The sequence below is a fragment of the Hyperolius riggenbachi genome, chromosome 4, assembly GCF_040937935.1.
Source record: "Hyperolius riggenbachi isolate aHypRig1 chromosome 4, aHypRig1.pri, whole genome shotgun sequence".
Taxonomy (NCBI): domain Eukaryota; kingdom Metazoa; phylum Chordata; class Amphibia; order Anura; family Hyperoliidae; genus Hyperolius; species Hyperolius riggenbachi.
In genome coordinates, this window is record NC_090649.1 from 474,526,958 (window position 1) to 474,539,746 (window position 12,789).

A 12,789-nucleotide genomic window follows, 5' to 3' on the forward strand; every position below is an offset into this window, starting at 1 on the left:
TTTACATACAAACACACGCTTATCCTGTTTATCAGCGACGAGAGGTCCTGGCTGTCACCCATGTCACAATCCAGATGTATTTCACAGGCTACCTACAACATAACAGCTCCCAACTGTTAAAAACAGTGCAGGAGATTTGGGCGCAGCCGGTGCCACCATAGGGAACACTTAAAGATTTCAAAGGCTGAAAAATGGTGTATGTGTTTTGGAATGGGATGGGTAAGAATCTAATTCCCCTTCCAGCAGGCTTCCAGGTAAGCTGTTAGCTAATCTCACGTCGGAGCAGTGCTTTTCAGCGCAGAAAGATGAGGGTGCAGCCGGCGCCACCATAGACTGTAATAGGAATTACATCTATGGCGGCACTCAGTGAGTAACGTCGGCGGAGCTGAAGTAGCTTTTAAAACACAATAATTCGGCCTCCAGCAATAGCTGGAAGCCGAATTATATAATTCCCCACTATCCATGGCGGCCTGGAGGGGGAATAGTAATTAACAGGGCCAGGACTTGTGCAGAAGCAGGACCAGCCATATATCGGCTGTATCCTGCGCCCAAGTCTACCGGCGCCGATTTCAAATGTATGCTCTCACGTTTGCTTCCTGTTTGTCTACACAGAAAGCAGAAATGAGACCTGATCACATCAGAGGCTTGCAGATCAACCGCCTGATCAAACTTATCACATGCTTTCCCATGAAATCTCCTAGAAGGCAATTTGCTACAAATAAATGGATTATCTTCGGTATTTCACCACCACTCTTTACAGTTGGCAGGCTGGGGGAAGAGCATAACTGCAGAAACAAGAAGGAGGAGATTGCAGGATGGTTTTGCTCGTTATGCTGAGTGACTGGAGTACCTCACAGGAGTTACAGGATGGACACAGTTGTTTAGCCACTGTTTGCCCATTGTTAAATATTTCCTCACCCTGATTTGCATTCTTAAATTATAACAGGTGGTCTTTAGTTCCCGATCACCGATCAGTGTCCCCAGCAGAAAAACCGAAGCGCTCTTACTAGAGGCTTCAGTCTTTCTGCAAATAACATTTTCCGCGTACTCCTTGTGATTCCGGTTAGCGAGAATCACAAGGAGGAAAAAAACTCAAGGTGGCCATCTTGTGGCCAAATAGTAAAACTACATCTAAATATTTTTTACATTACAATTTACACATATAATAACATTAAAAATTAACTGTTTATTTCCCACACCAAAATATTATCCAAATAACATTTTTAATGGAAAAAAAATTACAATTAAAAAAAAAAAAAAAAAAAGTTACCTAAGGGTCTGAACTTTTTAAATATACATTTGAAGGGGTTATACTACGAACATTTTTTTAAATGATTAGCTTGTAAATAATGATGGACGCAAAACGGAAAAAATGCACCTTTATTTCCAAATAAAATATTGGCGCCATACATTGTGATAGGGACAAAATTTAAATGGTGTCATAACCGAGACAAACGGGCAAATAAAATACATAGGTTTTAATTATGGTAGCATGTTATTTTTGAAGCTATAATGGACGAAAACTGAGAAATAATGAATTTTTTCAATTTTTTCTTATTAATCCTGTTAAAATGTATTTATAAAGAAATAATTCTTAGCAAAATGTTCCAGCCAAAGAAAGCCTAATCAGTGGCGGAAAAAAACAAGATATAGATCAATAAATTGTGTTAAGACGTGATAATGTTATTAGCGAATGAATGGGAGGTTGTTACGCTTGGTGGTATATCCTCCACGGTCGGCACACAATGCGGATTCTGACGTGAAGGAGGTACACACGTTAGCACAAGGAACCAGGATATCCCCAGTTTAGTGGAGGAGAGGACTGACTCCAACAGGAGATGTGACGTACAGAGCAGGCGTAGATCCGAACAGCCACAAACAATCCTTCCACTGTAGTGGCTCAGCGCAAAGTAGCGCTGAGCGCATAAACCAGAACTCAGAAGATCAGGACAGGTAACAGAATGAACGTTTGCTTAACTAGTCACTGCTTAAGTGACAGCAAACGTCCAAGACAAGACAGACTGGAATGAGGCAGCCAATGCGATTGCAGCGGTGGCGTGCCTCACAAGGACAGGACAGAATAGTCGGGAAATAGAGTCAAAGAAGGCAGACGTAATACACACAAATATACAATAGCTATGATTTCCTAGCGTATTACGGTTACAGCTATCAATGAACTATAAAACGACTACCTGACATATGTATATATCGGCGATAAACCGATATATGACATAAGCAAGGAACACTAAGAACTGGAGCAGGAGTAGGAACAGGACTGAACTAGCTAAGCACTGGTGATCACGATACGCGCAACCTACCAAAACGTGCTGGAAACTAACTGACTGAACACAGAATATAAACAGTTCGAGTACGTATATATCAGCAACACTGATGTATTAACGTAACACGAATACCAAGAAAATAACAAACGTGCTAGTATGCATATATATTGGCGATGAACCGATATATGACGCAAGACAAGCAAAGTAACCAGGGCTGTGGAGTCGGTCCAAAAATCCACCGACTCCGACTCCTCAGTTTAGGATTCCACCGACTCCGACTCCTCGACTCCGACTCCTCTAATTTGCATATTACAATTTTGTTGATTAAAGGTATGTAACATGAAATTCGTCTCTTAACTGCCAACGCTTAGGAATTTTACAAGACAACTGAAATGAGAAGGATATGGAGACTACCATATTTATTCCCTTTAGTCATAGACTAAAACTAGTACTTGGTAAGAGTACTTGTAAAAGGTACAGGCCGGAACAAAGAACATCTATCAGGCCCTAGGCAATGTAAGTGTGGGTACATGTAAGAATGATGTGCAGGTGCTCTGCAGGGGAATGAGGAGATTCTTCCTCTATTACACATTCTTCATGCACAATCTGAACAAAGTTTATGGGTGACAGACAACACCTCTGTGTTCAATGTGCACAGCATTCTCAGTGGATTCCCTGCAGCTCTGTGGGGAGTGCATATGTAGAGTATAGTACTACTGTGTAACAAAGTAAACCTGAGACAGATGAAATTAAAGTTTTATACAGACCTGGGGCTTTCTCCAGCCGCCTTCAGGATAATCAGTCCCTCGTTGTCCTCCTCCACCACCTGGATCTTCTGCTATGAGTCCAGGTACTTGAGCCAGTCGGGCGTAGTGCGCATGCACACACTCTGCCGCCAGGAGCATACTACACCTGTGCAGCACTATTGCGCAGGTGCAGAATGTTCCTGGCTGTGGGAGCGGCATGCGGCCGGACAGCGCTGACTGGCTGAATTACCAGGACTCATAGCAGAAGATCCGGGTGGTGGAGGACAGCGAGGGACGGATTAGCCTGAAGGGGGCTGGAGGAAGCCCCAGGTATGTATAAAACTTTACTTTTCATCCGTCTCAGGTACCCTTTAATTTGTAGTCACCAAACCAAATTTTACCATATCAAATTATTTGATTTCATCAGCAAAGGGAGTGCATACATTTGCATAAATCAGCATCAGTGCAGAATTATTTCCATCTCATTGACCATCTCTATTAGTGACACAGCTACACATCAGGCTTTATTCTTACAGCATAGATGTTATTTAGTATATATAAGAGATTCCTGTGTACACATCATATATACAGTCACAATCAGATATGTATATCTGACCTTAAAAATACGGGGACTGCTTGATTGAAGCAGCACAAGTAACTAATTTTGATTGGTTTATTTCATTTTTGTGGACTAAGCACAGCTATTACTGTATATATACTGTATATATACATTATTTTTAATGACTATTATCTGAGAAATAGAACATTTTATCATATTTTCTATTTTAATTACAGTTACAAATTCATTAGGAGTCGGAGTCGGTGCATTTTTTCCCGACTCCGACTCCAGGCACCCAAAATTGCCCGACTCCACGACTCCGACTCCACGACTCCGACTCCGACTCCACAGCCCTGAAAGTAACAACTTCTGATAACAAGAGCAAAACTAGGAGGACTCGCTGACCCCTTCGCAGAAGTCAGCGCAGTCCACAGGCACTAGGAACGAGGTGGGGGCTGGCCAGAGTAACAGACAGAATCTGAGACTATGATAGCCCATGGAACACTGCAGGAAGCAGTCCTTTATACTGAGGTCATCCAATGGGAGCAGACATGCAGATTCCCACACAGGTGAATGGTAATCAATCACAGGCTGACAGCAGGAAAGGGCAGACAATGATATGCAGCCTGCAAGAAAGGGATTGCAGCTCCATTGCAACAGACAGGGCTCTATTCATAAAAAACTTGTGGCGTAAATACTCGTAGAGGTAAAATACCGCAGCGGTATTTTACACTTCTGGGTGGTCATTCAAAAAAATCTTGCCAGCTGCGATGCTAGAGCGGAGATCTCCCGCTGAAAGCTGGCGGTAAGCTGTCGGAAGGCGTGCGGAAACACTTCAGCCGGCAGAGTCTCTCCGTGCACTGCTCTCTCTGGGAGGCCTGTCCCATTCACTTGTATGTATTTCGCAAAATAAGAGGAAGCGGTATTTCCCGTCCACATACCGCTTCCTCTAAACTTTATGAATGGCCATTTTGTTACTTTTTTTTCTAGATAAATCTAGAAAAACACTGCAGAAGGCGGAAATTTCTCGCTCTGCTGGGGGATTGTAGATTTTCATGCGGGAACAGCTTTTATGAATGCTCACTTTGCTAAATGGTCGGGAAAGTCCGCTGTTTTGAGCGGAAAACTTGCGGTAGCGTTTTATGAATAGAGCCCAAAGTGTTTGTTTTCACAAAAGCATATTAATCTGTCATTAACTTCAGAGCGACTGCAGATGGAATCAACGCTCAGTGTAAGAGCATGCAAAACTATGCGAACAAATGCACGCAAAGAAATAAAAAACTGCTTGTCTCCAGTAAAACTGCGGCCAGCAGTACATGCTGCAGAAGTGATCATAACAGAGGTGAAAATTGCTTTGATGCAGGAGGTGAAAAATCCCAGCGGGCTGAAATGGTTAACCACTTGAGGACCCACCCTTTACCCCCCCTTAACGACCAGCGCTGTTGTAGCTGATCTGTGCTGGGTGGGCTCTGCAGCCCCCAGCACAGATCAGCGTGCAGGCAGAGCGACCAGATCGCCCCCCTTTTTTCCCCACTAGGGGGATGATGTGCTGGGGGGGTCTGATCGCTCCTGCCTGCGGGTGTTGCGGGGGGGGGGGCACCTCAAAGCCCCCCTCCGCGGCGAAATCCTCCCCCTCCCTCTCCTACCTGGCCCCCCCTGGAGATCCGGGCTGCACAGGACGCTATCCGTCCTGTGCAGCCAGTGACGGGACGTCCCCTGTCACATGGCGGCGATCCCCGGCCGCTGATTGGCCGGGGATCGCCGATCTGCCTTACGGCGGCCCGCAGGCTATTCACAGAGCCCCCCGCCGTGAATTGACAGGAAGCAGCCGCTCGCACGAGCGGCTGCTTCCTGATTAATCAGCCTGCAGCTGGCGACGCAATACTGCGTCGCTGGTCCTGCAGCTGCCACTTTGCCGACGCGCGTTATGAGTAGCCGAAAAAGTGCGGGCACCTCTGGACTAGAACGTTGAATATGGGTGGGGAGGATATGGAAGTTATCCTCACTAGGAACGCCCCCTTGTACTTGTGTTGCCGGAATTTTAGACCTGTCAACAAAAACAAACCCAAAACACTGCTACTCCTGCTTCCCTTCGCGGTCTTCTTTAAAGCTATGTATCCACCTGGCAATTTTCCCGACAACGTCACCTTGTGGGTACAGTAGCACAATTGCAAACATCGCATAGCGTCGCGCGATGACTAAAGATCGACAGGGTGGATCGGATCTTTAAGATTTCCGCCGACACAGCGCAAAGTACCCTGATCGCTGGAAGTCTCGCTCGCGCCGTGTATGTTAAGTGACCTCACGCTCAGCCCGCCAACAGGAAGAGGCGTCGCTATCGACCGTCGCCAAGGGGACGTCGCAGGACCCGTCGAGCGGTGAGTACGCAGCATAAGACAGCGGAGGATTGTTCATGATCATTATGTCCGTACACAGACCAACTTTTAAAAGTAAAGTTCAAGAAATACGTATATTCTAAAAACCCAGGTAACATAAACGGGGAAATGCTGTACATATAATTGAGGATTGTGGTGAAGATACAATTTTGAATCAATTTCCTCTCTGATAGTAACCAAAAGTTATTGTTCATTTCTAGGGAAGCAAACTAATCAAAATGGTAAAATCTGCTGAAATTCTCCATCACAACAATTGGCCAATGTGTGGCACCTGCAGAGGCAAAAGCGCCCAATATACAGAGCTTCAGCACCAAGAATGTAGCAAAGGGATGTACAGAGGGTGGGGGATGTGCACCTTCTGCTGGAGGAACTGGAAGCGTAAATGGAGGGGGATGTGAAACCTCCAGCATAGGACTAAAAAGTGAGGAATTACCAACACAAAAGAGATGCAATGGGGGATGTGACATAACTGTGGGAATAGAGAAGGGGAAGGAGGAGGGGAAAGTGTGTGTGTGTGTGTGTGAGTGTGCGTGCGTGTATATAATCTATCTCTATATGTACATATACCTACTGACAAATACTGTAAACATAGGTGTTATGTTAGTAACAGGTGAAGTCTGTTGGGAGTTGTATTAAATTAAATTAATTTAATTGTTATAGTTTTTTTTTTTTTTTGTAAATAACTTTTTTTATTGCAAATTTTCCATGGTTTACAAACATTCTCGTAGCATGGTGAATGCTATCATTGGCATTTTACAATATTAAACTGGTACAAACTGAGTGAACATACAATAAGGTAACTTAGTATAAGCATCAGGTAATTTAACAGTAGTAAGGTGAAGGCCTTTTGAGAGATTGCTCTCTCAGGGTGCCTCCGTACCAAGAGAGTACCGCAACTTGGATACTTAATATTCTCTTTAGCTTGTCTACTCTAGAGAATACACCGGGGGTACCTTGCCGTATATAATGCTTTGAGGTTGGTAGACTGTGGTTAAAATTTGGTACCGTGAGGCCTGGAACCCACTGTAAAGCGCAATCGCCAACGCTAGCGTTTTGTACGCGCGTTTTTGTAGCGATTAATGAAGCGTTTTCCGGCGTTTTTGTGAGCGTTTTTTAGAAATGTGTAGCGTTTTGTAAGCGTTAGCGATTAGCGTTTTTGTGCAAGCGTTTTTCAATTTCATTGGTTCTTTCAAATTTTGACAGTTGAGCCAACAATTAAGGCACTATTAGCTCATCATTGTTGATGTTAATAGCTATACACACCTGATTGTGGTAATGGCATCATGTGGTGTATAAAAGTAGATTGACCCAACATACTGTGGGGGTTTTGTAGAGGAGTAATTTGAGACAGAGAGAGACAGAGAGAGAGAGAGAGAGAGAGAGAGACAGAGACAGAGAGAGATTTGTTGTGTGTTTTGTGTTGCTTCATCATGGAGGCATGTGCTTTGACCATCCTGATGACTGGAGCTGCTTTGGTGGCCAGATGCAGGAGAAGGGCACATAGGTACTGGGTGAACCCCATGCTACAGGAAAGGGAGAGAAAGGGCCAGTTTAGGACTCTCTACAATGACCTGCGTGCAGATGCTGAGAAGTTTTTTGGATATACCAGGATGTCCATTTCTAGGTAAGAAGGCTGCTTATGTTACAATAATATACCCTTATTTGTATGTTTACCATGTGTTGAGTGTTTTTTTTTTTTTTTTGATATTTTATAGTGATGGCCATCATCAACATAATTTAAGTATAAATGTGTTCAAATGTCTTACACTGTAGTATGTGAAAAAGTACTACATAATGTTTTTAACATCAGAATTATGTTACAAATAACACTAAATAAATGTCATCAATATATCTCCAAGTTATGGTGAACATACACACACAAAATAAAGCACACCAAGATGTTAGCAATGTTTTTATTATGGGAATGTAAAGCTAACCAATCCCACAAACATGAGTCCCCTTAGCAGCATCAATTTGTTTATTGGTGGTTTATAATCAAATTTTGGTTGTGTATTAGCAAAAAGTATAACAAGGATGTTTTATGTCATGGTAGTACAAGCCACAATTTGTTGTCTGTGCAAATATGACATTTACAATCCACATAAAGTGATGTTTTGCACATGTTTCAGACAGAAACCTACTATATTAATATAGAGTGTTTTTGGTTATTGAAAAAAATATGCAATAGTTTCTTGACCACAATGTATGTTTTTGTTGCTATTTTAGCTTTGACTTCCTTCTGGCCAAATTGAGAGATAGTTTGCGGCACCAGGACACACAGATGCGCAAATCTATTTCTCCTACTGAGCGCTTACTGCTTACTTTGAGGTAAATATTTTGGACACTAACATATGCATCCTATAATGTTAAACAAACGATTGTTAAGTAATGTACTATAAACAATGAACTTTGTTATACTTCCCATGGCTACTGTAACAATTTGTGCACAACTCCACATCTATATTTGTAGATGAGACACTACTGCAGCCAAATAATCTAGTACTGTACAGATGGCATTCAGGGCCCTTTTCCACCAGCGCGTTTGCGCTGGCTGAATCACAAAGTCGCAAACCGCTAGCGATTTTACAATCGCTACGGTTTGCTTTTTAACATAGGAATCGCAGTAGGTAATTTCCATTACCGCGATTCGTTTTTTACCCGAACGAGAACGCGCGGCGGAGCGATATTTGCCGCGATTAGCGATTTAGCATAGCAAAATCGCGGCCGCAAAACGTCGGGGAATCGCCGGTTTTGCGATTCAGCAATCGCTAGCGTTCAGCGTAAACGCTAGCGACTGCAGGTGGAAAAGGGCCCAAAGGAGTAGAAGTTGTTTGTTTGCCACTACATGCACTGATAGCCAGGGCCAGGGGGGGGGGGGGGGGGCAGATGTGTAAAGAGTGTGGCTCCAGATGTTAGAGATGTAGTGTATAGGAATAAACACATAAATCAGGCCATGAACCAGCATAGTAATGTTGCAATGCACATCTTTAGTAGCTCCAAAATAAGCACTACATAAGTATATAGGGCTGACAGCCATTGCAGTAAAATCTAGTTTGTGGCTGAACAAGCAGATTGTGTCGAGTTGTCTCGCCAGGAAAAGGAGGGTAGTAATATTTTAGTAATTGTGCCAATGTCATCATGGTGATTATGGCACCATTTCTGTACTTGCTGGTGTGGAGATTTGTGTGCTTCTATCCAATACAGTACAGATGGAAACCATTTACTACAGTGACGAGTACTAATAGAAAGGCTGCATATATATTATATAAAATATAATATCATGTTAATGTAGTGAAAGCATAAGTATGTAAGGGAACATACATATACATGACAAATCTTTTGTCAACGGAATTTGTACTGGACCTATGTTTGAAATTGTGCACGCATTGTTAGAGTAAATGTGGTCACTAATGTTATATTTAGGGTTTCATATGAACTGAAAGTAACCTATGGGTGTAGTATTTGCGCCTGACAAATGCAACAAAAAAGGTGAACTACCTAGCAATTTGTAACCAATCTTTCCAGATAACTAATTGTCCTCTCGTCTCATCATTTCCAGAAAAGAGGTTTGCTTGGGTGCAGCATTCTCACTTGGTTGCTGAGGCCGTGTCTGCCCAATATCTGTATAGAACACTTGATCTTGTGTTTGCTCCATATTACTAGTTTGGCCTTGGTAAGGGTGCACATAGCCCATATTGCTTGATGGTCTATATGGATAATTGGGGTACCCATACTCAGTCTCATGCTGATAATAGCTGTGCTGGTAATGTAAATTGGTATAAGGTTGCTGTCTATGATATGGTGCATTTGACAATGGAGGTGATGGTGATGGTGTTGAAGATGAGGATGAGCTTTGTGATTGTTCTACCGAACTAGATGGTGTTTTTTAATGGCTTTTTTTACTAGATCAATGATAGCCTGTCTTAGATCTAAAATTCGATCCTCTGGTACTTTTTTCATATATGGAACCAGACTTACTGCAAAATTGTAGTGATCACAGCTAGCATGATGTAAGACACCTACAGCTTCCTGCATCGAATTTAACACACCTGTTATGATCATGTCTGCAGCGTTTACTGCTGGCTGCAGTGGTATTGTAACCCAAGCAGTTCTGATGTCATTACATGCATTTTCTTGCATAGTTTGGTTTGCACTTAAACTAGTTGCTGATTCCATCTGCAGTCGCTCTGAAGTTAATGACAGTTTAATATGCTCTTGTGTAAACAAACATTGTCTGCTGCAGTGGAGGGGCAGTCCCTTTCCTGCAGGCTGCATATCATTGTCTGCCTTTTCCTGCTATCAGCCTGTGATTAATTACCATTCACTTGTGTGGGAATCTGCAGGTCTGCTCCCATTGGATGACCTCAGTATAAAGAACTGCTTCCTGCAATGTCTCATGGGCTATCATAGTCTCAGACTCTATCTGTTACTCTGCTCGTGCCCCACCTCGTTCCTGGTCCGTGTGGACTGCGCTGACTCCTGCGAAGGGGTCAGCGAGTCCTCCTAGTTCTGCTCTTGTTCTAGAAGTTGTTACTTGCTTGTCTTGTGTCATATATTGGTTCATCGCCAATATATACGCATACTTGCGCATTTTGTTATTTTCCTTGTATCCGTGTTACGTTGATATATCAGTGTTGCTGATATATACGTACACGAACTGTTTATTTCCTGTGTTCAGTTAGTCAGTTTTCCAGCGCGTTTTGGTAGTTTGCGCGTATCGTGAACACCCGTGCTGAGCTAGTTATCCTGTTCCTGGTCCTGTTTGTGGATTGCGTTCATCTCTGCGAAGAGATAGCGAATCCTTCTGAGTCCTGTTCCCTGTATTACTCCAGTCCTAGTCAGCGTTCCTGCTTATGTCATATATCGGTTCATTGCCGATATATACATATGTTAGTCAGACCTTACAAATAGTTTCATTGATAGCTGTAATTGTAATACGCTAGGAAAACATACTTATTGTATATTTATCTGTGTTACGTTCATCTATCTCGATCCTGCTATTTCCTGTCTCTCCTGTCCTGTCTTTGTGAGGCACGCCATCGCCGCAACGCATTGGCTGCCTCATTCCAGTCTGTCTGGTTTTGGACGCTTGCTGTCGCTAAGTAATCGCTAGCTGGCAAGCGTTCATTCTGTCTACCTGTCCTGATCTCCTCAGTCCTGGTTTATGCGCTCAGCGCTACTTTGCGCTGAGACGTTATTACGAAAGTGTTTGTGGCTGTTCGGATCTGCACCGGCTCTGCGCACCACAATCTCCTATTGGAGTCATTCCTCTCCTCCACTAAACTGGGGATATCCTGATCCCTTGTGCTGGTGTGTGTACCTCCTTCACGTCAGCTTATGTGTTGTATGCTGACTGTGGAGATTACACCTCCAAGCGTGACATTATGGTAGCCCCATTACCAATCCCTATTGTGGGGGGAATTTTCAGAAATTATGACACTGTTTGTCAGGGGTCCTGCTCCTTTAAAAAATTTGAAAAGCTTGGTCCTGAAGTTACAGACAAATTTATATCAGAATTGGTTAAAGTTCTGGCCAATCCCGACTTTCGGGCTTCTGCAATTTCTACCTGGTCTGATTGGATCGTTTGTGCTCTTTTTAAGGGCAAACTTTTTGATTGGGCAATCGATGTCTTAGATCACACTCAGTTTAGACAAAGTCCTTTGCAATTTATAGCTTTTGTAATTCACAATTGGTTGCGCATAGATCCATTGCCTTTTCCTCTTAATGAACTCCTGGCAGCAGGCCAATCAGCTGCTCCTTCAATTGCTTGCAAGAATGAGCAGCAAGCAGAAAGTGTTACTGATAATTTTCCTGCAGCTTTGAATAAATCACCAAAAACCGCAAGGTCAAAGGCAAAACGCAAACGTTCTAAGAAACGTGTCCAATCTGCAGAATCGTTATGTTTAGCGACTGCGCATCAGACCTGCAATGAGATTCTGCCAGATAATGAAATGCAATTGTCTTTCAGGGGAGTTAAATGGACTTATGAAACTACTAATGAACTTTCATCACTGGCTAGGGAAAATAAAGATTTTTGTTTAAAAGAATTATCTGAGTATGATTATGAGGATATATTACAGAGTATTGAACAAATCAATCTATTCGTGCAGCAAGAAAAATTTGCATACACTACAGTCCAACACTTGCTACAGGTATTGGAAATCCTTAGGAATAAGAAATCTGCCAATCGCCTGTTAAATAATCCAATGTATGTTTCTGCCAAAACCACATTTGCAAACTGTGATCTGCCTGTTAAGTATGCTTGGAATCCTCCATTTGAGAAAGGAGAGATGGAAGCTCTGGTCGATGAATGGAAGAATGATTCAAGTTCATTTTGTCAATTTTACAGTGCAAAAAGTGAATTAGTATTGAATGCATGCATTAAGTCTGCCTATAACCTAATAAAAACTGGTGTGTGTGGGTATGACCTTGTGGCTCCATTGATCGATGTGTGGAAAATGATTTTGGACGATTTTTATGCGATTCAATCAGTTGATACCAGGGAAGACACACTGTCAATTGGAGACTGTCCCACTTCTCCAGTTACTGAGTCCCTGCCATGTCTTGTGAATGTTCCTGTAACTCCACCCTGTACCATGGATAACTCAGTGTTACTTCCCAGTAAAACGAAAGCCACTGATACTTTCTTAACTTTGCCCTGCACAAATTTCTCAGCAGAGAATCCAGAGGTCCTGCTGACTTCTGAGTCCAGCCTAGCCAGTACTCATGAGTCTTTGTTCAGTGAAACAGACACCAGAAAAATCTTGCCTGTCTCTGCAAACATTTCTGCAGAAATTACCTGTGTT

The 12,789-nt window shown here is 42.9% G+C and overlaps 1 protein-coding gene across 1 annotated transcript in view; it reads left to right on the plus strand.

Annotated features, from left to right (window-relative positions):
* Positions 1-12,789, plus strand: part of LOC137570998 (uncharacterized) — a 64,021-nt gene that overhangs the window by 46,501 nt on the left and 4,731 nt on the right. Inside the window, exon 2 of the mRNA XM_068279693.1 lies at positions 8,210-8,311. Within this exon, the coding sequence (XP_068135794.1) occupies positions 8,265-8,311 (47 nt within the window). The 5' untranslated portion in view covers positions 8,210-8,264. The remainder of the gene's footprint in view (positions 1-8,209; positions 8,312-12,789) is intronic.